Source organism: Empidonax traillii, unplaced genomic scaffold (assembly GCF_003031625.1).
Source record: "Empidonax traillii isolate 1590-97213 ecotype Southwest subspecies unplaced genomic scaffold, ASM303162v1 scaffold90:size2128546, whole genome shotgun sequence".
Classification (NCBI taxonomy): Eukaryota; Metazoa; Chordata; class Aves; order Passeriformes; family Tyrannidae; genus Empidonax; species Empidonax traillii.
This window is the reverse complement of record NW_020955283.1, coordinates 1382650-1408288: the sequence shown is the minus strand read 5'-3', so window position 1 is coordinate 1408288 and position 25639 is coordinate 1382650. Positions and strand designations below refer to the sequence as shown.

General features: G+C 37.9%; 1 protein-coding gene across 4 annotated transcripts in view; it reads left to right on the top strand.

Moving 5' to 3' along the window:
- MYO1E (myosin IE) overlaps window positions 1-25639 on the top strand; it is an 81144-nt gene that overhangs the window by 30179 nt on the left and 25326 nt on the right. For all 4 annotated transcript variants that reach the window (XR_003570992.1, XM_027881538.1, XM_027881539.1 and 1 more), the window contains exons 2-16: window positions 462-605; window positions 3299-3388; window positions 4276-4370; window positions 10744-10831; window positions 12483-12572; window positions 13383-13514; window positions 14799-14933; window positions 16095-16227; window positions 19566-19762; window positions 20751-20831; window positions 21208-21294; window positions 22523-22609; window positions 23668-23835; window positions 24604-24689; window positions 25286-25367. Coding sequence is in view for 3 of the 4 variants with exons in the window: in XM_027881538.1 (XP_027737339.1) it covers window positions 462-605; window positions 3299-3388; window positions 4276-4370; window positions 10744-10831; window positions 12483-12572; window positions 13383-13514; window positions 14799-14933; window positions 16095-16227; window positions 19566-19762; window positions 20751-20831; window positions 21208-21294; window positions 22523-22609; window positions 23668-23835; window positions 24604-24689; window positions 25286-25367 (1695 nt within the window). In the remaining variant the exon portion in view is untranslated. The remainder of the gene's footprint in view (window positions 1-461; window positions 606-3298; window positions 3389-4275; window positions 4371-10743; window positions 10832-12482; window positions 12573-13382; window positions 13515-14798; window positions 14934-16094; window positions 16228-19565; window positions 19763-20750; window positions 20832-21207; window positions 21295-22522; window positions 22610-23667; window positions 23836-24603; window positions 24690-25285; window positions 25368-25639) is intronic.

Here is a 25639-nt window from a genome sequence, read left to right as displayed (position 1 = left end):
TAACAGCATGTGTGCAGGTTTGGCTTAAAAGACTGTAAAGAGAGAAGAATTCACTGTGGTGGTGGTGGTGGTGGTAATTATCCTCACTGCTAATAGTTGCATGTAGGAGTGTAATTTTTTGCATCCTTAGCTTCCAATAACTGCATCTCAGTTGGAATAATTGGGGTTTTTCCACTAGATTTAAAAACATCTGCCATCTGAAATCCATTCTGTGTGCAGACAGTCACAAAACCCCATGGAATTACCTTCTAGTTTTGGAGGACACTACAGTTCTTTAACAGTTCAGAGGCAAGTCAGTTGACATCATTTACGTATGCTTTTATGGATTGCCTGGATCAAGGAATAGAATTCAATGAAAGAAAAACATTTGGGAATTTGGAATTTGAATATTGGTTTTCAGTTACTGAATGCTGCTAAAAAAATGTAGTAACCTTTGTGATGTTTGTTGTGCTTCCCTGCAGGGCAGCAAAGGACACTACAGGTACCACTGGCAGAGCCACAATGTCAAGCAAAGTGGAGTGGATGACATGGTCCTGCTTTCCAAAATCACTGAGGATTCCATAGTGGAGAACCTAAAGAAACGATATATGGATGATTATATTTTTGTATCCTTTTTTGATTTTCATGGAGCCCCCAGGGACTTGCTGAGCCAATGTGACACTAATGAGATGTATTTATTCTACTTAAGCAGATTACTCAAAGCTGCTGAACATTTTATGTGATAGTTCACCTGAGCTAACACAAAATGCTCTATAAACTGTGCTAATTATGAGGGTTGAAAATAAGAACACAAAAATTATTGTAAGGTATTCTTTTTGATATTTGAATTTTATTCTTGTCAGTGTTGAAGATAGGCCTGTACCTTATATATTTACATATGCACATGACCCCTGAAGCCTACTCCAATAATGCTACTTCTAAGAGCAAGAATTAAGGTGTATATACATTTCTTGATATCATGTTATCTTCTATACCTCCAAAATTCTAATGGTTTCAAAGTAGCATTGCTTCTATGACATAACCCCATTTACAACTTTTTCTGGAATTGTTAATACTGTGAATCTGTGAATACTGTTAATATTGCTGATGAAAACAGGTAAACATGTCAATATCTGTATATCTTCAGTGTTCTCACCTATTTTTTTCCTATGATTAAGGAAAATGTGACAGATTTAAATACATGACCATATAACCTAACAAGAAAAACAGACTTCAGCACCCAAGGTTTGCTTTAAAAAAAAAAAAAAATCATAAGAAACCAATTCCTTGAGATAAGAATAGTCACTGTTTCCGTATTAGCTTTCACACTGTAACATGAGCTGCAGTAATGACTTGGTAAATACTAGTCAATGATTATGTACTAGAAAGTTATACTGTTACTTCTGCTATAGCCAGGTTTTCATACTTACTAGTTGTATCTGGAGAATAGCTTCCTTGAAGAGTTTAACATTTTTTAGCAGAAAGGGAAGGAAATGTAGCATCTGCTGGCTTTTTTCGTATATTTGGATGATCAGGAACTTCCTAGCAGCAAAATTTAGCAAGGACTGATAAAGGAAAATTTATGTTGCAGTTGTGTTGGAATTTCCATCCCAAACTGCAGAGGTTTCTAATGTATGTGTGGACATGGGTTTGGATCCTCTGATCAATGAAGTACTGCACTATATTAAATTTGCCTTACAGAAACATGATGAAGTTGCACAGTGTTTGCAAAACTATAGTGTTGGGACAAGCTATAGAATTCTTCCTATTAGCAACATAAGTGCTTTTGTCCTCACGGAATGCTGCATCTTCCACGCAGTATATTCACAAAGGCTTCAGTTCTCTGTGCTGAAGAAATGGTTTTGTGCTTCTTTCTTAGGAAAATAGATTACCATGGAGGTGATCTTTCACTGAAGCAGGAACAAGAATGTTTTCCAAGGGGCCTTGTGGTCACATTGAGGGATCAGATTTGTCCCTCGTGTAGGGAGAAAGACTCCTTTTGCAGTTCTGCGAAGGCTTTTCATTCTAAAATGAAGATCATCTCTTGAATATTTCAGTTGTTTGTGTGTCCACCCATGAATGAACATTTCTCAGTGCTACATTGCACAGAGATGACCGAATCACCCCAGAAAATGCTGGCATTGTTTACCAACAGAAAACTGTCACTTTGGGTGTTTATACTGACACAATGAGTAATTGATTTATTATATTCGAGACCCAAATGTTGTCACTCCTTTGGATTTAAATTAAAAATGGATGAAGAAAGCATTTCAAATTAATATTACAGAAATAATGTTCATTGAGTTATGCTTCTTCTCTAGCACATTACCTTTTGTGCTGTGGCACCACAATGATAAATGAGTTAATTTTCCCACTTTTGTAAAGCTTAGATAGCAAGTTTGCCTATGAGCAATTCAGGTTGTTAAATGAAACCTGCAGTACAACATTTTGGGCTCACTGGTGTGGATACACTGCTAAGTCCCAGCTCAGGGAAAATGAGCCTGATGTTACTTTACATGCCTGTGAAGTACCATCCTTGCTCCCTTATTATGTGCACTGCAACTCCAGAGGTTGCAGAGGCTTCTAAAGTATCTAAAGTTTCTAAAGTTCCAGAGGTTTCTAAAGTATTTTGTAAAGGCAGAGACCTGCAACTGAATGCAGAATAGTGAAATACTATATTGCAAATGTTACCAAAATGCTAATAATGGTTTGAAACTAAGTGTCTCTGAATGGGGCAGCCTGCAGGAGAGAAATCCTGAGGACTTTTCATAGTTCCATTCCTAAAACAACACTACGCACTGAATTACCTAATTCCCTGAGCTCCCCCACAGCACAGGCAGCTGAGTAATTGTCTGATTTAGCTCAGCAGTGGCCGTTTCCACCCAACTGTGCTTGCTCAGCACTGTCTGTGAGATCACAATGTGTCGCTGCACTAAATTCTGCAAAGGTCAAAGTAATATTTTCTACTACTTACAATACAACCTTCTCAGTTACAAAGTTTTAGTTACTCAGTTTAAATATGCCATTTCCTTTCTGTATTTTTATTCAAGTCGTGTTTGGGCCTTCAATACATGTTTCTGTGTTTCGCTTGTCCTAAAATAAATATTTTGGTAATATAGAAACATGCCATTGAATTATATGTTTATGTTCTTGTAAGCCTGCTAATTTGGTTTTTATTAACAATTATTGAAAGCTGTGGACTTTTTTTACTATTGTTTGAAGCTGTGCTGTATTATGTAGTAGGTGGAAAAGGTATTTTGTCACTAGTAGTAAGATAATACTTTATGAAACCAGTTACCTTAACTTCTTCTGAATGCAGACATATATTGGCTCTGTTTTAATCTCCGTGAATCCTTTCAAGCAAATGCCATACTTTGGGGAAAAGGAAATTGAAATGTACCAAGGAGCAGTAAGTAGAGGAGTATAAAATTAGTGCTTGGAAATACTATTCTACACAGTTTATCACTTAGAAGCATTTGTTTCTGCAGTTTGGAAGCATTGTACTGGCCTGGGAGAACTTGGCACATATCCATTACCATATCCTGAGTCTTCAAAGTGAACTCCCTGGCACATAAGATTAGTATTTCAAGAAAGCACTTGTATTGATCAGCTCTATTCCATATCAGGTATCTCTCCTTGACATGTCCCTGCTCTTGCAAAGGCAGTTTTTCAGCTCTTATAAGCCTGAAGTGTGGTGCAGGATGCAAAATGGCCATTAGTGGATTTGGAGACCATGGCTTGACAACTCTCAAGAACAACAAAAGGCTTGAGATGCCAAAATTAGATGCCACTTTTGCAAATATGGCTTGAAGAGCGAGTCAGCACAAGAACATCAGAGAACCTAAAATTAGGCTGCCTGACCTACTAGAGTTGGGCATGTCCATAGATGGGGGAAACTGGTTTGAATGGGCTGAAAATGACACACACAGCACCAGGCTCTGAGTTCTGGTCTAGGCAAAATATTGTTAGCACATGACCACTGGTGGAATGGGCTTAAATTATGTGAGTTTCTCTTGGACAAGTAATATATTTCCAGCAGAGGCCATTTTTAGAACAGGATGTTTACAATAGTTTAGGAGAAAATTATGGATGAGAGAAAGATCACTAACAAAGCCCAGAGACTTTGGTTTGTTTTTATTAAATGTACAAAAAATTCCTGGAGAAAATTCAGTACAAAGTAGGATTCAGAAATTTTTTCCGGGAAAATAATTTTTCCAATTTAAATAGAAATTTATTTTGCCTTTTCTGCATTGTTTAATGCTGTGTTGAAAAATTATTCCCTCTTTTCCCTCCTAGGCACAGTATGAAAACCCACCCCATATTTATGCTCTTGCAGACAGCATGTACAGAAACATGATTATTGACAGAGAAAACCAGTGTGTCATTATTAGGTAAGAAAAAATCTGTGAAAAACATTTTGTCATTTTCTTTTGGTGTTTTAATGTTTGGTGTTTTAATGTCAAGATATCATAAAAAATCTTCTGTGTCCTTGTTTGTATTTTGGGATTTTCTAGGGTAGCCAAGTACTTTCTGACCCTCCTTTTTGTTTTCCAGTAAAATCCTGATGATAGCTTAACCACAAGAAATCTCTTAATCACATAGGCCAATGCCAAAACTGCAATAGCTTGAATGACTGCATGAGAGAGATGGGTTAACAACTGCAGCAGCCACAGATACTGTTAAATCTAGCAATCCCACATGGAGTGCATTTACCATGGTCTTTTGTTCCTTTTGGAATTTTGCTTGTGTTCAGTCAGAGACAAAAGGAGGAGAGAGATATTGGAAAATTAATTTTGTCTTCACTGTTAATCTATTTTAATTATTAAAGTGAGGGAATTCACTGCAGAATTATTACTCAACTTTTGCTAATAACAGGCATTATTTAAGTGACAATCAAAGTGAATTTTTGGGACCAGAGTTATGCTTTCTTCCCATCTGTGTGTTTTATGGATGATGTATGATAAAAGAAAATGTGTGGAGAGCAAGAGCTGTGGGATGCTTGAGCTGGTACAGTGTGCCTCTTCTGACTTCCCTTCCTTCACAGAAGGTTCAGAGGGGTGACCCCTGGGGACACACTTCACCTGCAGCTTTGGTCCCAAGGCAGGTGGTGCATCCCAGGGGTTGTGCAGGGATTTGACACATGGTGTAAACCAGGTGTGAACAATTTGCAGCCCTGAGCTTTATTCCTCTGAGGCCTCTCAGGGCCCCTGGTTACAGCAGGTGCCATATGAAACAGAAAGCCCAGAGTTCTCATTCCTGTCACTGAACTGTTCCCTGAGCTAAGTCCTTGTCTTTGGAAAACTGTTCCTGTGCTGAAGTTTATTAGTCTCATGTAGTCAAATTGAGACCTGTTAGGAATGGGTAAAATTGAAATTTATTTTGCCTTTTGTACATAGCAACAATCCCAGAGACTGAGATGTTTTGCAAGAAGACAAATTTTTAGATGAAGCCTTTGAACTGTACTGAATTGTGATTAAAAACCCTATTTTTTTGATCCTGTGCTATGAGCAACCCAAAGTGCCGTGAATGCAGAGAGTCACATTTTCAGAGGGCTGAGATGCAGCTCTGAGATACAGACTCACAGTTTTAATTACACGTGAGAATTCTTGTGCTTGAATGATGTGCTCTTTGGAATGTGCATTTTGTATGTGCAGAGTGAAATTTCTCAGTGTGTGCACAGCCTGTTCAAAATCTGCAGGAGTTAATTGAAATCTACTGTGAAACTGAACCAAGAAAAATCATGTTGGCCAGGGACATTTCAGAGAGGTTCTCTTCCTTTATACACATTAATTTTTACATTGGTTATTCTTACTACACACACTGTAAAAACCGCAGATTAGACTTATAGGTAGTTTTCATAATGGTCTTTGACCTTTTAGGACACTTAAAAATTATTTTTATGCAATCAAGTAACTTGGCTGTTCACAGGATTGGTTTTTCCTGGTTGATATTTTAATAATTTGGACCACATTTGATTTAAACTGTTTAAATACATCCTATATTTTCTGAGTTTAATGTCACCACTATTTCTGTCGACTAGAGCTGGCTTAGGAATGAAGTTTGTTGAAGTTTGCGATTTGTTTGCTTCATTATTTTATTGTTGAGATCAGAAGGCACTGAAATTGCTGGCAGAGTAAAAGCTCCCAAGTTGCCGCAGCTCTTGAGTGAAATGAATGTTCTAGTTGGTTTTGTGTCTGTTCTTCTCCTATACCAGTGATTCTCAATACACTGAGATTCAGTTCTGTCTGTTGTCAGTTCCACAGCAGCCTGCTGAGCCTGAGCAGTTCCAAATGAACCTTGGCATTTCAGTGAAATGGAGCTTTTGCTGTAAAAACTTCTCCTGTGGAAGATGAGTGATGATAACAATGTGGTTTTTATGAGGGGCTGTTTGCTTCTCTACTGCATAACTAGACTGAATTTTGGAGTGACTTTCACTGAAAGTCCCTGGTGGAACAGGAGGAACAGAACAATCTAGTACCCAGGTTCCTCCTTGTCCCCTCTCAAGAGGGCAGATTTCCCCCCTAAAGAAAGGTTTGCAAAGAGAGAAGGTAAGAAATAAGGTGTAGACTGGACCTATTCACAGTCAGATCAAAGAGATTGTAGCTGGCTTATGATGCACATGGAGCCTCAGGAATGGAGACACCAGGATGATGGGGAAGGTGTTGGGTCTTCCTGCCGTGTGGTTTGGGGCACCTGTGGCATCAACCTCCAGACCCGGGAGGGGACAAGCATTCCTACACACCAGACATGTATTTCCAGGCAGGTGAAGGAAGGTCCCTGCTGTAGTCAGAGCATCTTTTGCCAGGACATTAATTCCAAATAATGCATTTAGACACTGATAGAAAAAACTCTTCCTCTTCAAAAAGTCAGTGAATGAACTAAGAAAGCATATCCAAAAGAAAACATGGTTCTCTGAAAGGCTGAATAGGTAGCAACCAAAAATAATCTCTTTTCATGTGATAATACTGAGTCAAAAAGAAAAGCTGTTACCAAACAGCCTGTCTAGGGCCAAGGAAACCTTTTTCATTAGCTGAGAAATTTCAGCACATATGTGTTTAGAAAATTACATGTGCATGGGTAATTAGAGCTGAGGAGCTGGGAGCTGTTTTGCATGGCTGTGCAGAGTAAAAACTGAGGTTATCCATGGGCTGGATCCCAGCTCAGTGCAGGTGCAGGGTGTGTGCTCAGGTGGGAGGAGAGAGCAGAGCCTGCAAGTCTTCCCTGGTTTTGTTTGAACTGGGCAGGATTACAGATCAAGTTCACTCATAGCAGTTACACTGGACTTTGATTTCTCATTGAGTTTATGTTTTACTGAGATATAAAATTTAATTTAAGCCTTTCTTGAACTGAACTCATGGGTGTCTTCTACAACAGACTGTTTGCATTTCTTCCCCATGTGACATGGCAGCCTTTCCAGACTATCAACAAGGAGTTGTCCAGTCAAGATTTTAATTATGAAGGGTTGTCTCTTGTGCCTTTTAATTCCTTCTGCACTATCACTATCCTTTAATTAAGAGAGTGGTGGTTATGATTAGTATTTTTCTATTATGTAGCAATAAATGTGTTTCTTCAGAATGTTCTTAAGGTTTTACCTTTTTATAAAGCTGAGGAGTTTATTTGCACTTTGACTCTCTGACCTCTGCCAGGAGATGTTGCCATTGCTTTAAAGCAGTTTTTCTTATTTGTAATTTTAGTTTACATTTTACATTTGTGTGGCAACCTTTGAGTAAAGGAAAGCACTGTATGATGACTGCACTCCTGAAAAGACAATACAACTTAAATAATACAAATATACATTAATGAAAAGATCATTTACCACCCCAGCTGTTTAGTGAACAGCTCATGTCTAACTTGAGACTATGAAAGTTCAAAATTGAATATGAGATTTCTAGTGAGCTTCTGTACCTGAGCTTTCCTGAAGACTTAAATGACTGATCGTTCTAAAACACCTGTAGAGAATCCTAAATGGAATTATGGTTGAATTTTAATGGGGAAGTGATAGAAACAGAAGCCTAACACAGTAAGAAAAGTTAGGTAAAAGCTCTGATTCAGAAGGGAAAAATATTTTAGTGTAGTTATGCTGCTGAGGTTTCTCTGAATATAAAAAAAGTAAATTTTCTATGTAAACAAACTAAAAAGCTTATCCAAACACATCAGAGTATTTTACATATATGGTGTTCTTAACTGGCAGATCCAGGAGGCCTTTATAAATATTTGTTCTTAAAATTTCTACATTGTCCTGGCAATGTAGATAAGCATCACTTGTGTTGTTCTGCAGCCAGGGATACTGTATTTGATGTCACTCAGAAAATTAGTTTTGGAGAGAAGAATGATGCTTCATATCAGATCTTACTTCTCTAATCACTGATTGTATTTCCTCTGGGAAGGAAGCAAGGAGCAAAAATTACCCCTCTGCGTTTGTAGCCTGACTCTGATTTCAGCTCAGCATTAACTGACTTTGTGAAACAAATTGTTATTTTTCCAAAGTGGCAAATAATGCCAGAAGAAACATTGTGTCTTTTTAAACATTATATTTTAGTTAGTGATTGAATCTAGGTGATGTTTTTACTTATAGTAGGAAAAGTCTTTGAGAAAATTGTCAATATCACAATCCACTTTAAGCCATTTATAAGAATGTTTTCAACTTTTAAAAAACTCTGTACTTCCAACATACTTAAAATAGTTTTAATAGCAGCAGAGCAGTAAGATATGGAGCAGGAAGATACAGAAAATAAATAACTGAACTTTACTGGGGGCAGGATACCATCCCATCAGATAAAGCTACTTTAGTTCATAAATAATGTATCATCTTGTTTTATTCTACTTTAATTGGAACAATTTGCTGGTCTTTGATCAATAAAGGCATAAAACTGAAAAACAGTGCATAAATCTAAATGCATAAATCTAAAACAAACTCTGGAAGGCAATCTTTTCAGCCAAGTTAATTTAATAGAAAGGCCCACTTACTTCGAAGCAGAGACAATAAAATGGGAGTTATATTCCTCCAGGTCAATTCTGTGGCAGATGCTGTGAAGTGAGAAATACAAGCCACACTTAATTTGAACAAGAAGGAGAAGGATAATTGATGCATCAAAGAAACTCTTGCAGAACATTGTAATGTTTTTACTGTGTGCTAAATAACACCTGATCAAATTCATTCAGTGTTTGGCCTCAGATCTCTCTCTGCATTCAGTTGGAAACTGCACATGTAAGCTTGGAGTATGATTGGGTTTCAAATGATTTGTTTGGTTTTACAACAGGATAGGCAAATTTACTACCAGCAAATTTTAAAGAAATGTTGTTTTAATTATTGAAGTATTGCTGATTTGAACTTCTACAACCAATTTGCCATTCACCAAGCTCTGCCCCTGTGAATCTGGTAGATACAAACTTTCTTCCTTGTGTCTGGGAAAAGGTGACTTGGAAGAATAATAATATTCGTGGCCCGCACCTCACAGATGGATGATCAAGAAATACTTTTTCACCTTTTCAAGTTTTCTATTTGCTCTGTAAAGCTGCCATCAGGAGAAGACAAAAGCAGGAAAACATTTCTGGGAAAATAATTTTAAAAAGCCTTTCAGTATTTTATGTACTGTTTGGAAGCTTTAAAGATGTGAAATGATATTTGCAGCTTGGCAGTTTATGGAGTTTTTCCAGAATTAAACCTTTGGAAATGTCTCTATTACTCATGTTGATAAGGAGCTCTGAGTTATTCATTCTCGGCGAGTCCTTTTCCTGTGCAGGACATGCTGATGTTTCTCTGGCAGACGCAGCTAAAATTTGTGCAGGAAAAGATGTGCATTTGATCCGTATCCAGGAACAAGTAGGCACAGGATGGAAGAATCAGCAACTTTCTCTGACATTATTCAGGGACTTAAAGACAGCACAGATTTTCATGCAAGAAAAAGCTATTTCAGCCGTCTTTGAAACAACATTGAAGCTGACATTGGTTTTGTATTGGTATAGTTATCCAGGTCATGGTGAATTCATTAAGGTCAAAGCTGACTTGCACCAAGATTTATATAAGTCTGGAGGAATTTTGTTGAAATGAACTTCTAAGAGATGAAGTAAAGTTGGATTGTCTGCCATGCCAGTCTTCCTTCCCTTTTGAGAAGCTTACTGATTGCAAGAAGGCAAAGCTACTGGTGTTTAAACTTTATTCACCATTGAAGTGAAATATTTTAAAGGAAGGAAGGAATTGTGAAACCTAGTATGGACTATTAAGACTTCTTGTACCCTATGTCAAGAGGCATAGGAACAGGAAGGCAGTTCTTCCGTCATTCAGGATGTGATTAATAATGCCTCATTATTTCATTCAGGAACACCTAAAACAAAAGACTCCTAAAATGAAGTAGGTATCTGGCATGGCATTCACAGCTTGGATTTTTGAATTAGTTTTTGTATTAAGGTCTGAAATCCCACTAAATTTAGATGGGCATTGAGTTCTTAGCACACACATTCTCTTTTGAGCATCTTGGTTTAAGTAGATGTTTCTCTATTTCCACAGTTTTCTGACTCTGGAGTCCCCCAGAGATTCTGATGTCCATGCAAGATGATGTATTCAGAATTTTGTATTCACAAACATATCCAAGTACCCTTCTACAACACTGTATCACAATCTATATATTAGCAGTTTACCCAGTGTAAATATGGTTTCTGTTGTTGAGGTACCTGGCCTTGATTGGACAAGCTGAACCTCAAATTATTCCATTCTACAGTTACTTAAAAGCTAACATGTGTATTTTTGTGTTTCTTTTTCTCCAGTGGGGAAAGTGGTGCTGGAAAGACTGTAGCTGCTAAATATATCATGAGTTATATCTCCAAAATTTCAGGAGGTGGCCCTAAAGTTCAGGTGAGTTGAGATAGAGTAATACTGAAGCAGAAGCATAGTCCAAAGATTGGCCTCAGAGGGGGAATGACAAAGGATGTCTTGGCAGATTCTGGCAGATAAGACGCACATGACCCTGGAAACTTGTGGGTGAGCAGCTGGAAATACATCCCAGCACCCAAAGCAGAGACCCCTGAAGTGGCCAGTGCTGCTCCCTGGGCTGCCTGGGATGGGAGCCCTGGGATGTAGAGCCACAGACCCCGAGTCAGCTCTGCTGGAAGTGCTGTAGCTCTCATGCTGAATTACATCTGCAAGCTTTATTTTTATTTTCTTTTTCAGTTAAGTGATAAAAGGTACTTTAATTATTCTTCTTAACCAGATAAAGAAGAACAACCAATCTCCTTTCAATAGATGGTGTGGATTTTTTCCTCCTGTGTTGGCATTTTATTGAAAACTGTACTGGCTGTTTGGGTTTTTATTACTTTCTTTGCATCTCTCATTGGTGTGTGTACATCAAAGACCCACAGCAAGAACATGATCTTTTTTTATGAGGTTATCTAGGCAAAATTGGAGTGCCTGAAAGCTGTCTGAAACAAAAAATAGTGCTTTTATTAATAACTATGCTACTGATGTCCGCTCTAGATATCAAAACCCATGAGCTAAAGCTAATTGAGTGAATTAGCCGTAAAAATTCCCTTAATGACATTATGATGTCATTCCTGGACTGACAGGCAGTGGTAGGTAGGCAGTGGCTGCTTTTACCAGTCCACTGTTCTTGAGTGCTTACTGTGATTTTTGCTTTGTTTGCAGTCTCTGATGTTGGGTGTGTTCTTTCTGCTTAGTTAGCACAACAGTGGTACTGGGAACATTGCAGAGAGAAATTCAGTAAGCAAGAGAATGATCCAGAGAAAGTATGCACTGTGTTATTTTTGGAATAAATATAATCATAGCTTAGAAGTAAATATTTTGTTTTATTTAAAAGATTCCAGCTTTTTGCACAAAATTAAAAAACGCTCATAATGACAGAGTAAGAGTTGATGAAGTTGGTAAGTTGCCTTGAGCATTTCTTTTGAAATAAAATTCCATCTTCTTTTCACAACCCAGCATGCACTGGGGGTTTTCCAAAGCTGATGTCCTCTCCATATTTCCAGCTCCTAGGATCAGATAAAGAGACAATAGTATTATATAGACATTATATTGCTTTCTAAGGCAGCTAGATAGCAGCCTCATAGATCCCGAAACAGATTGCTGAAACTCTGTCAGAGTCCTAAATTTCCTGCTGCTCTGACTTCATTGGTTGTGGATCCAGACCCTCAAAAAGATTTAAAGTCTCCTGTGTAAGAAGGAAGTGGTTTCAAATGTAGATGATGTAAAAAACAGATCAATTTATTGGCTATGTTGCTTGGCAGAACATTGAGCAGAAGAACCAGGTTTTAGCCTCAAGCATTTTGTTCAGTTTTGTAGGATTTTCCTAAAAAATAGAAACTAGAAACTCTGAAAAAAAAATGGTTAGATTCAACTATTTATCTGATCAAGAGGATTTTTACAGATGCAGGATTTCTTGCCTTTTTAATATATAATTTAGATGTCATGTGGTTTGTTTTTATAAAATCTCTAAGAACTTTCAAAATGTCTATTTCTGAATTTGTATTTGTTTTGTTTCCTAAAATTTTAGCATGTTAAAGATATTATTCTACAGTCCAACCCTTTACTGGAGGCTTTTGGGAATGCCAAAACTGTACGGAACAACAACTCCAGCAGATTTGTAAGTCCCTCGACCCTAGAGGTTACTTTATTCTCTGTGCTGAGACACACAGAGACTGTCCTGAGTATGACTGTGCTGAGACAGTGTTCAGGAGTATAATGTAAGCTGACTAAAAGTGAGGTATATCTAAGTAAAATATAAGGTAAAGTATATGCCAAGGGGCTTCTGTTTTGTTCTCTATAGGTTGCATGCTGGTCACAAATTATAAAATACCAACTCTGCAGCCTTTACTAATACCTGGGGGCTGTAGGTGGGAATTGCCTTCAGTCTGTCATTGTAAAATAGTCAAGATAATATTGTGAAGTGGCTGTTCACTAATGACATACTGTGGGTTCCACCTTAAAAAGTTACACACAGGCTTTAAAAATCTGAGATGTGTTCTTCTGTTAACGTGAGTGTTAATGCAGGTAATCTCTCCCTGAAAGCAAGAGATCATGGCTTCACCTTGCTGCCAAGCAGTGCACAATTTGCTGTTGGTTTTAAATCTGTTAAATTGACTTGCTGTATAGATGAGCCTTATGGTTTCGTTTGTACTAAGCAAGATTCTCAGCAGTGAAGAGAAGCCACTGACCTCCTCTCTACATTTGCATTAACACATGATGAATTATCTCCAGTCTGGAGCTGTGTAAATGCAGAAAGAAAGATATGTGATGGTTCATGGATCTAAACTGGGCTTGTACCTTAAGGCAGCTGTGCCACTGCGTCCATAAAAAAGAAATATCCCAGTTACCTTTCTTGGGGTATAGTAGAAAAGCATGATTTCAAATTTGCTTTTACTAATCATTTAACAACTTTAATTATTTATTGCAGGGGAAATACTTTGAAATACAGTTTAGCCCAGGTGGAGAACCAGACGGAGGGAAAATCTCCAACTTCCTACTGGAAAAATCTCGAGTTGTAATGAGGAATCCTGGAGAGAGGAGTTTTCACATTTTTTACCAGGTCAGAAGTGTATAGGTCCTTTTTCAGTTATTTAAAGTATCCAGGACCCATTTTTTCTTTTGATTGGAAAGTCATTCTCAGAACAGTGATATTACTGAGTACACACTCACAAAAGCACCTTGGCACTGCTGGGAAGCTCCATGGCATGTTAGGACACCACTTGACATAGACCTTCCTGGCTGCCTTTCAGCTCCAGAACAAAAGTACTTCATCATTTCAAAGGCCTTGCTTGGAAATTCATTGTGAGCCCCCATATGGAGAAGTCTAGCAGACTATCACAGAACATGGGAACTTTTCAGCAGATTTCTTTTCAAACTGGCCTATATATAGAGAGAGAGAGGCCAGTTTGTATGTATATCTGTATCTATTATAGACAGAGAGATATTTGATTCTCAGTTAAGTGTTCCAGAAATCTTAGGACAATACGATTTGTTGAACCCACCAAGCATCCCCATTTTTTGTATTTTAGAGGGCTTTGCTGGCCTTCACTGGTCCTGGACATGCACAGTCCTTACCTGCTCAAGTGCTGTTAATCAAGCTCTTCAGGTCTGGGGACAAAGCCAGAGCATTGTAAGGGTCTGTGAGCAGCTTCACAGAAAGCTAAAGTGACACTGCCAGGGTGGAAAGCTGGGTTGGAACTGGAATTGCTCCAGGAGTTGTGTTTTCCTCTTCTGAGGAGAGTGAACAATTTGCTCTGTCCTGCTGATTTTCCTGTGGCTTGGGTAAGCTCTTTTGACAAAGGAGTTAAAAGACCATGGGGTTTTGACAGGTCTATTTTGAGGTTAGGCCATTCTTTCCCATTGCAGTGCAACACTTCCAGCGCACAACTGAGTGGACTTTACCTAATTCTGAGGAGCACAAAGGGTGCTTGTCCTCACAGTGGGAGTCACAGACAGTGCTTCCATAGGATGTTTTCAACTCTGCCTGCCTTGCAGTAGGCCTGGAAAACACATTGCTCCCAAGGATTTAGATAATACATTATAGATTGGAAAATTCACTTTGCTTGTTCTTTCTGAGGTACAGATATTGGAAGGCATTCAAGTCAGTCATATTTTTTGCTTTTTATTACATGTGGAAGTTAGGATTAAACCATTCCTGGGAATAGGATTGAAAATCTGGTTTTTTGGATTAACCAGTTACCAAAACACAGGAAGGATACACACCTGGCACAGCACTAGCCATACCTCTCACAGTAATTTCAGGCTCAGTCACCTGTTTCTGACCTGTCTCAGCTCTGTTGAAGATCATTGTATGATACCTAATTTGGAGATTTTTATTCTGCAGCTGATTGAAGGGGCCTCCTCAGAACAAAAAAGCATTCTTGGCATTACCAGTATGGACTACTATTACTATCTCAATCTCTCTGGGTCCTACAAGGTTGATGACATCAATGACAAATCAGACTTCCAAGAAACACTGGTGAGTTCTTTAATGTATGACGTGGATAGTGATGGATGTTTGTTCATTTCTCTGTCCATCTGTAGCAAAGACACTGATGTATTAATGTGGGAATGAGAAATTAATGCACATATAACTCATTCTGATTGTATTTTGCCCTGAGGATGAGGTATGTTACCCTGAAGACAGACAGCTTTTATAGAAAGGTGTTTTGTGTTTCAGTTTGTTCTATTTCAGAAGGGTGCAAAGTTAACGAAATTTAATTTGGTGCAGATAATCTGCAGTATGAAAAATGTGGAAATGCAAACACAGCAAGGGGCTTCCATTAGAAGAAAATATAAAAGCATGCCCTCTTTTAGCTGAATTCTTAGCACTGACTGACCATTTCATGGTTATTTACAACAGTGTGGCTGAAAAGCTGGAGACAGCGACTGTGAAAGCACAGATCAGGGATCTTTATCCAATACTGTTGCCAGTTTATTGTGGGACCTGTCAACTTGCTGATCTCCTGTTATTATTAATTTAGTATTTAAAATAAGGATGGTAACATATTTATACATGTGTTATATATGTAATTTAAAGGCCTAAAAAAATAATTGTTACTATTGTGTTCTAGCTCATCTGGTATTTTAGAAAAACAGTCAGTTGAGAAGACATTCTTTAAGTTATCATATGCTCTGAACTTCAAACCCCAGTGTTGTGGATTATTTTCTACTAAGTGGCTGAAATTCACAGCCCAAGACACACACTGTGCTGCTGTTTAGATTCTTTCAGCACAGCTTAACAGTTCTTAGTGTCTCAGTGGAAAAACAGTTTGTGTAGAAGGAATAATATCATTGCCTTTTAGGTTCATTGTTTCCATTTTGCAATGAAGCTGCTTTTAGTGTGACACTTAAGAGCAGGTGTTTTATTTTTAATAACTTTATTTTTCCCAGAATTAATTTTTTTAATATATCTTCTAAACAGTGTAGATGCTTCTGTATGTAATATTAAAAAAAAAAAAAAAAGCTGAAGTAGGACATCTGATATCTTTTGGAACTTCAGGGCAGACTGTAATGAAATTTGGTTGCCTTAGGAATTTGGACTGCTTTGAAAAATTCTAGTTTTATCATAAAATTTAAAAAAAAATTTCTAAGACAGGAGTATTTGATTTCATTTTTGTTTGTTTGTTTTTCTTCCCAGCATGCAATGAGTGTGATTGGGATCTTTGGAGAGGAACAGAATTTGGTACTGCAGATAGTGGCAGGAATTCTGCATTTGGGAAACATCAGCTTCAAAGAAGTTGGCAACTATGCAGCAGTGGAGAGTGAGGAGTGTAAGTATCTCTGGAAACTGTTACAGGAGCAGCAAGGGGCTCAAGCCCAGGTGACACAAGGTGAACTGCAATTCAGAGCTGCTTATCCAAACACAGTGGGTCGTTTCTTAGAGTAAAGGCTGCTGTTTAGGGTCTCTTCCAAACTAATGATGCTGAGGCCCCTCTTTTGTCTTGTAAAATGCCACTGACTTAGGGGGAGTAAGATTTTGCATTTTCAATTTAAGAAATCCTGTTCCAACCTTAGAGTATGAAACAACAGACTTTGCAAGAAATGCTTTCAGTCAGGCTTCAGCTCTGCTTCCTTCAGTGCATCAGCACACATTCGTAAGACACTGGTTCCTTACGTGGTTTCTGTGCCTTGTTGTCCTGTGAAGGCAGGTACCATCTTGTGGCTATCCCTGGTCTCGGGATGTGGTTGGTGCCCAGGCATACAAACATGTGCGTACATGTGCCTTGAAAACAGAAATTCAGAACTGAGCTGAAATGCAGAATTTACACACTGCACTTATGTTTCCTGTCTCAAAATTCTCAACCAATACCTCATTCTTAGACACAGCTACTATTTCTTTACAATTTCATTTTCCACAGTGCACTGTCCTTGCATCCCTCCCCACATGATGCTGTTCTATACCAGCACAACCCACAGCAGCAAGATTTTGGAAGATTAATGGTTTTGAACATTTTAAAAATTTTTGTCATGATTTATACCTTGCATCTGATGTTCATTTTACCTTGATAGTTTAAGGACAGAATGGAAAAGCACAACATATATTTGTTTTTGGTAGGTTAGTTATGAATAAAGTATCTTGTGCAGTGAACTTCACACTCAACTCTGTTAGTACTGTCCTGCTATTTGTTTTAAGAAATAGGGAAATAAAAATTCTTAAATTTTAGTCTTACTATTCTCTCAAATTAAGAAATTAGGTGAACCCAAAGAAAATTGTTTTGTGGCATTATATACATTCAGATAAAAGTATAGGAGTTTTAATATGCTTTATGATTCCAAATGAGTTACTGTGCTTCCATTTAAACCACAATATTTAATGTTTAAGTGAAATCAGGGCATTTAATAGCCAGACAAGATAGAGACAGTGTGTTGCATCAAAATAACAAACAGCAAAGACATGGATTGAAAATAAATCATTAAAGCTGAATGTATTTCTATGATCAGTCATGTCCACCAAGTTTCTGCTGCTCACTAGGATATAAATACAGAAGTTGTGTATGAATAATACATAGAAAAAAATTAGAAGTAGAATGAATACAGAACTTATACATAATGATGTTTAAAGAAGCCAGAGAAGAAATAGCAATGTCTAGTGAAGTTCCTGCATTAGAAAGATGAAAGTTGGGCTCATTTTTCTTATCCATTAATCCTCCCCCCAGTTTATTGTTTGTCCTAGCCAACTAAATAGTACAGCATTTATAGCCTGGGTAGCCACAAAAGATAAAACACAATGAAAGACCACTGGTCATTTATGCTTTGTGCAAGTCTGGAATAATAAAAAGTCTAAGAATTTGCTCAATAACATTCTTGTTACTACACAGCCAATTGCAGAAAAAAAGACATTAAAAACTCCTAATCTTTTAGTCTGAGTCAGAATCAAGTCTATACAAGACCATTCTTGTTAGACATTTAGACAGGTAAGTCTTTAAAACTGACAGTGATTCCTGTTACAGTTCTTGATTATATTAATAGTTGAAAAAAGTTCTCCTTATTTATTCTAAATCTTCCATGTTGGAAATCATAGCAAATACTACTACTACTGCTCTCCTGGATGCAGAAAAGAATTTAAACCATCCCTCTTTACATTTGCATTGTATTGAAAGAGTTGGTTTACACTTCCTGAAAACCCATGAAGTGAACCCAGGCATTTCTTCACAGTGTGTCTTTAAAACTCTTCCACTGAATGCTACTGATTACTCTTTGAGGATATTTTTTCAATTACATGCATATCCTGCTTTATAATAATTTCCAGACTGTAATTTTATGGTCCCTAACTAGGGAAAATAATCAGGCATCTCAAGAATGTGAAGTTCTATCAAGTCCTGGCCAGCTACTCTTCCCTTACAGTAAATCTTTAGCACTGTGGAGGAAGTTTCTGAGCTATGCATGGTGGTTCTTACCATTACCCTGTCTGCATGAATTCTTACCAGTAGTACTGGCTAAGCACTTTTCCTGGCATCTTTACAGTAAATGTGAGCATATTTGGTCTATAATTACCTACATTCTTTTCCATTTTAAAGCATATGATGATTGACCTTTTCACGTGCTCTTTCATCTGAGTTCTCAGTGAGTTACCAGAGATGTTGCCAGTGACTCAACTTTGGTTAGTTGTGTGGCTCCTAGTATCCTAGAGTAAATTTAATCACTTTGGTGATGGTAATAAATCAGATTTCAGAGAGCTGGTGGTTATTTTGAATTTTAAAAATAATTTTGGATTAATGTACTAAAGGGTTTAGCAAGTTCATGCTGTGACATACAGATATGTAAAGCACTGCCTTAGTGATTATTTTACACCCTTCTCACACCAGTTAAGTAGATCTGAAACCTGTGGAACATGCAGAAAACACTGTTAAAGGATTATGTGGTTTAGTGGAGGTGCAATACCAACTCCAGGAGTTACCCTTGGGAGCTATTTCCATACGCTTTCAAGATGTTTCTCTTTTTCCGTTCCTGAAGGTGTGGGACACCTACAGCTCACATCTGCACCACATGCTAAGAGTGCAGAGAGTACTGGACTTGTGGCTGCTTATTGCACAGACGCATTTTTGTGCTTTACTTTTGAACAAGGGAAAACAGAATTTGCAAAGTACTTCCAGAATGAGGGATTAAGTAAATGGCAAGGCAATTGAAAATTTTTTGCAATGTCCCAACTTACAGGAAGAAAGGGTAAGAATATTAGGAAGGAGATAGCCTGTTTTTTCTTATACTTTAAACATTTCATGTTCTTACAAAGAACTTTCAACTTGTCAATTTTATTTAATGTGTGAGCTCTATGCTTTATTTCCGTCTCCTCCCAGAGTGATTTGTTTGAACAACATAGTTCAAAACTATGACCTAAGGCAGCTTACATGTTTGAAGGACTGAAGGTACAGAAATAGCTGCCTATTTTACTTCAAGGTGCTTTATCTTAATTGAAATCCATGCAAGTAAAGAGTTGAAAATGTCCTTGAGGAACATAGGGGAAATTTTGAAGACCTAAATCCCTCTTCTTTTTCTTTTTAAGCTGCATGCCCCATGAGTTTTGTTGTTTTTAGAGATACAGTTAATTTGTTTCTTTTGTTCTGTATTTAGCCTGTAAATCTTAATCCAGCAACCCTGATCTTTCTTGCAGTTTTGGCTTTCCCTGCTTTTCTGCTGGGAATTAACCAGGACCGCCTGAAGGAAAAACTGACCAGCAGACAGATGGACAGCAAGTGGGGAGGCAAATCTGAGTCCATCAATGTGACACTGAATGTGGAACAAGCCTGCTACACCAGGGATGCCCTGGCCAAGGCCCTTCACTCCCGAGTGTTTGATTACTTGGTGGATGTAAGTTGGATTTCCTTGATTCTACTGAAGTATCAAAACAAGTACAAGTGCAGCAGGAATGTTCCTTACAGTGCTTTTCTTGTCTGTCATTTCTTTGGCCTGGTGTGTTTTCTTTGGCTAAACCTGCTCCGAGGAGTGGGAGCATGACCATGGACATCAGGCACGGGGCACTGATTATGTGGCAAATGTGACAGTTCCTTGAAGCAACGAGCTGTGCTTTCAGTGTCCTGCCATAGATGTCCCCTGGGATACTCTGACATCTCCCTGTCAGCATCCATACTTCTCAGAATCTTACTTTCTCCTACGTAGCTGAGCAGAATTAGTGGATTACGGTCCCCTGTTCTCTTATCCCGCTCTCCTGCAAAGAGCTCCTTGAGCATCCAGATGTGGTAGTTGAGCCAATGGCCAAATTCCATTCTCCTGCTAAAGTACTCTCCTGTTTGGAATGAGCCCCCAGGCTGGATTGGAGGGTAGGACTGTACCTTTGACCACAGATGGATGAAGCAGAGATGTCCTCCCTGGTGGCACTTCCAGTGTCTCAGAGTTTTCCCTCGTCATGATAGCCCTGAAATTCCCACTATGTGCCTGTAGCAGCACTGAAACTGCAAAGAGGGGAACACAGAATAAGGTGAAAAGAGTCAGAGTACCATCTGCAAAATGCATCAATTATCAGACTAAAAGCTGTTCCTTTTTTGTTGGCTCCTTTTCTTCATCTGAGCCGGTTACACCGAAAGGGAAAGATTTTTACAAATAGTAGATCCAAAGGCTCACTGACCTGGAAAACAGGATAGCATACTGTTCATTTCCTAGCTCTTAGTAACACTTTATTAAAAAGTGAAAGCAAAATAACCTATTACATATATTGGCATTCAAGTAAAAAATGTTATCTTTTAAGAAACCCAGTATTTTTATATAAGTGTTTAGGAATATAAATAACTTATAAATATAAAAATACACTTTGTTTTACATTTTGTTTCTGTCTTATTAGTCTATTAATAAGGCTATGGAGAAGGACCATGAAGAATATAACATTGGTGTCCTTGATATTTATGGATTTGAAATATTCCAGGTAAGGCAATGCAATACTTGGTGTTTTAGCAGATCTGACTGAGCTGAGGTTTTTTGTAAGTTAGAGGGAGAAAAAATCCAAACCAGAAAAAAAAACCACAAACAAATCCTGTGGCCAGAATAAAAGCAAAAAAATCTCAACCGAGCTTCCTGGACATTGTGATCTCACTGGTAATGTCTCACTTAATAAAGTATTGAAGGAACTTCAAAGAAACTGGGTCATTGATCTCAAAAGAAAGATCTGAGATTCCACAAAATGTCTATAAAGTCAGCAACCCATCTATCACTGGCAGTGTTTCTTTGAAGCTTATTGCCAGCATAAGAACTAAAAATTATTGTGCGGGAGTCTAATTTTTAAATTGTTTCCTTTTCTACAGAAAAATGGTTTTGAACAATTCTGCATCAACTTTGTTAATGAAAAACTGCAGCAAATTTTTATTGAGCTGACACTGAAGGCAGAGCAGGTAACCAGACATTTACTATTTTTGAATTCATAAATGAGCTATTGCTTTTTCAACTGTTGGAAAAAATGAGGTTTCATCATCTGTTAACAGTAAAATCTGCCCTGTTAAGCAAGACAAAGGAATAAAAAACAACTTTTGTTGTTGGCTGACCCTAAAACTATGAACCACATCAGCTGCAGACATTTGTTGTGTGACAGAGTGGTACAGAAGTGAGTCCACCACACGGTGTGCTAATGCAGTCATATGACTGCCCAGGCTTGCTGCAGAGTCTGACTCACTGACAGAGATGGAAAACTGCAGCTTGGCTTCATCCCTGTGCTTTCCTTGAACATGACACACAGTTAACTGGGAATACTTTTCCAAATTTCCTCCACACCTTTTTTATTTTTTTTAAATATATATACATATGAATTAAATAGATTACAAACAAATGCAAAAATACTTGTGAAAGTATTTGCAGTTCTCTGCTCAGAACGGGTCTTACTGTAAAATCTTACTTTACATGAGGGTGAGCTCCTGCCTGGGAGGGGAGAAAGAACACAACTGAGACAGGGCCACTGTGATGAGCTCAGGGCTGGCACCAGCTCTGGGCCAGGGTTTTCAGGAATGCACACTCACAATTGCCCTTGTATGGGATTGCCCAGTCATTGCAGTGACCTGCAAAGTGTGCAGCTGAACTCGTATATATGCAACTGATGGGTCAGTTTAATTCAATTTTAGTGTGAGTTCTTGCCCAGTAACTCTGTAGATGTCTTTGTGGTTATGGTAATAGCATACAGAAATAAAAAGCTGAGCTGTGTCTCTGTTCCATGTGCGTTTCTAAATGTGTTATTTTGGGGTCTGTTCCTCTATCTTAATTTTTAGAATCCATCAGGATGTGGAGGCTTAGGTACACTGTCAAGATACCATAAAAGTCGCTTTGTTACTATTTGCAAAGTGCTTAGACAATAAATGCACTGTAGAAATATTCCTGATCTTGTCACTGAAGGGCTATGAATGACAAAGGAATGTGTGGGGAGAAGAGTAGGATTCCAGTTCATCTTTTAGGCAGCAGAGAGCTGGATTTAACTATCATTAGGGTCATTTCTCCCACCTCCACCCAATCATACATTTGGCAAGTCTCCCTGAATATGAGTAGTGAAGAGTTTGTGTCTATGGAATGTGTTGTAAATCTAGTGCTACATCTGCAGTACAAAGGAATATTTGCATCTTTCTTTTTACTTAACAGGAGGAATATGTGCAAGAAGGAATTAGATGGACACCGATAGAATACTTTAACAACAAAATAGTATGTGACCTTATAGAGAACAAAGTGGTAAGTATGTAGAACAAACAGGTGGAAAAAACAACCATATTTTTTCACTAAAATATTTGGGCAAGTGCTTTGCTGTCAAAGAAGGTTCATAGGAAAAATGCAAATACTGTTGTTCAGTTACTGAGTCATACTATGTCTATATATAAATCTTACATAAGATGTCTTATAAGAGCTCTAGGATATATGTCATCTAAGATACCATCCAAAAAGAGAACTACATGATTGATGTGTGACTAAAAAATATAATGATGGAAAATGAAATTTATCCACCTGAATTTATCATGAACTTACTGACACACTGTACATCAGATGATGCTTTTTTGTGTGCCTGGGAGATGTATTTCAGTTTGGGGAAGCCACAACCCCACCTTCCTTGGAGGTACTGTTGCAAATTATCAGAAACAAGTGAAGAGAAAGTATTGTAGATAAAAGAAGTTTTGTGTCTTTGCTCCACAGAGTGTTCTGCAGTTTCAAGTCTTTTTATGTTCTGATTTGGGGTGACGACAAATGTAAAGTTGTCCTTTAGGACAGGAGTGGGTTGTTTTTCAGCTAGTTCTTTATCCTTATGTAGGCCAGAACAGCAGTTCAAATACTGTAGTGAGTTTTGTTTAAATGCACATCAGATTTTGCCCATTTCCTGTCTGTATCAGGATAACGAGGAAGAAGATAAGATTTCTGTCACAATATCAGATATTTAACTATAAATTTGTCAAACTACAGCAGGTGAACTAAAATACGTCCCTCAGGCATTTTTTTATTTTTTTGGTGGAGTAAGAAAAAACCTTAAATGTTGATGTTTTTGTTTTTTTTTCAACAGTAATCAGTGTTTCCCCCATTATTTCCCACTGCCACTATCATTGCATGAAGTGGCATTTCTCCTTAAACTGCTTATGTAAAAATTAATGTCTGCCAGTTGGAGGGAAATCCTTCCTGGCTGTGCTCTGCTGGTTTTGTAGCAAAGATAGTTTTGTGTTTGAGGGGGGATAAAAACTGGCATCATGGTTTCTTGCCCTCCTCACTTCTGCTGCTGTTCTTGTTGTTGTTCTTCAATCCTTTAGAATCCTCCGGGGATTATGAGCATTTTGGATGACGTGTGTGCCACGATGCACGCTGTGGGAGAAGGGGCTGACCAAACACTGCTCCAGAAACTCCAGATGCAGATTGGGACCCATGAACATTTCAACAGCTGGAACCAGGGATTTATCATTCATCATTATGCTGGAAAGGTAATGTGGAAAATCATCATTGAATTCGCTCTGATGTATTTATAAAGAAAAAGAACAGTAATGAAAGGAAGGGGGAAGCCCTATAGAGGGCTGGTTTGATTTAAAATAACCAGATTATCTCAGGAGACAGTGTCCTTTCCCAGTGTAGGGAGCTTAGGACAAATATGCCCCAATGTGTGTCCGTTGCTGAGGAGAGACAAGTCTGGGCCTTGCTGCTATCAAAATTACTAACCTGAACTTAATATTAAATGTAATAAGTAAGTGACCCATGACTTTTATTAATTGTAATCTTAATTGCTTGTTATAGTAGCAGTAAATTTAAAGAATTCAGATATAAAAATGACACTATGGGGATGATATACCAATAAAACTGGGAATATAACGTACAGTTCTGTCTTCTTTGGGTTTGTTTCTCAGGCTAGTCATGGTTTCATGCAGTTATAGTTAATAACAGTAAAACCTTACTGAGCAAAAGCTTTTCTTCAGTAAAAGTTTTAAATTCACTTGTGTCATATTCCATTCACTAGCTCCACAAGTCTTTTTAAATTTGAATTTAAACTGAATTTAAATACAAGGATGAAACTCCTTTATGTTTGTTGTGAAAGAGTTTAATAATACATGCAGGGATTTAGTGCTCATTGTAGTATCTAGGTTTGACCAGACTAACCAAAAAGTTCAGAACAGCTACTGATGAGGGCGGAATTTAAATTTTCTTTAATTATTGGGTTCTCAACTTACCACAAACAATCAATTTCCACCTTGGCCCAGGTATCTTATGATATGGATGGATTCTGCGAGAGAAATCGGGATGTTCTTTTCATGGACTTGATTGAACTCATGCAGAGCAGTGATTTGTACGTAAGCAAAACTTGCTTAAAGCTAGGAATAACTCTCAGTTCAAATGGATGCAGAGGGCCTGACTTTTCTACTTTGCACTTTGTGAACTCATTTGTATAAAAGTGGAAATAAATCACGGCAGAAGAGCATCATAACTTGCATTATATTGACCTTTATTTTCTACAAATTTGAGTAAAAGTGAGGCACTGCAGTGTCAGAATCAGATGCTGTAATAGCAGCCATTTGTTTTGGCCTCAAACAAGGCCTCCAGTGCCTTGGCATCCTCTCAAACAGGCACTGTTTTGAAAAAAAAAGTAACTTTTTTTGTTATGTATTTTATTAATTGATGATTACTCTAAGAAGTGTGTATTTCTTCAAGTCTTCTAGAGGTCTGGTATCATGTCTTCCAGTGCTCACTAAAATAGCAAGGGATCTCTATGAGGAGTGAGGCTTGTGGAAAATACTAATCTTAAAATAGATTTGACATAAATCTAGATTAACAGAAATAGCTATTTATATTCTGCTCAACTACTCGCTTTTACAGCATATTCCTTGACATGCCTGCATTGCATTGTCTTTCCATGCCAACCCTATTTTATAAATTCTTTCCTAGGCCTTTTATAAAGGCTCTGTTTCCTGAAAATCTTCAAGTGGACAAGAAGGGCCGTCCTACCACTGCGGGCAGCAAAATCAAAGTATGTGTAGTTTTTCGGTGAAAGTGTGTGTGCATGTGACTGTGTGTTTGTGTATGAATATCTAAATAATTTTTTTTAAAGTATTTTCTGTTTTTTGCTGTCCATAAGTTTTTAAGATAGGCATCGGGAGGATCTTGATGCAAAGGGATCTATTGGTTCAGCTGTTAGAACTGTGTGTTGCCCATTCATTCCATGTTGTGTTCAGCTGCATTCCACAGCAATGAATTTTCCAAACGAGCAATTGATGGTACTTGCATGTGCATAATGAATGA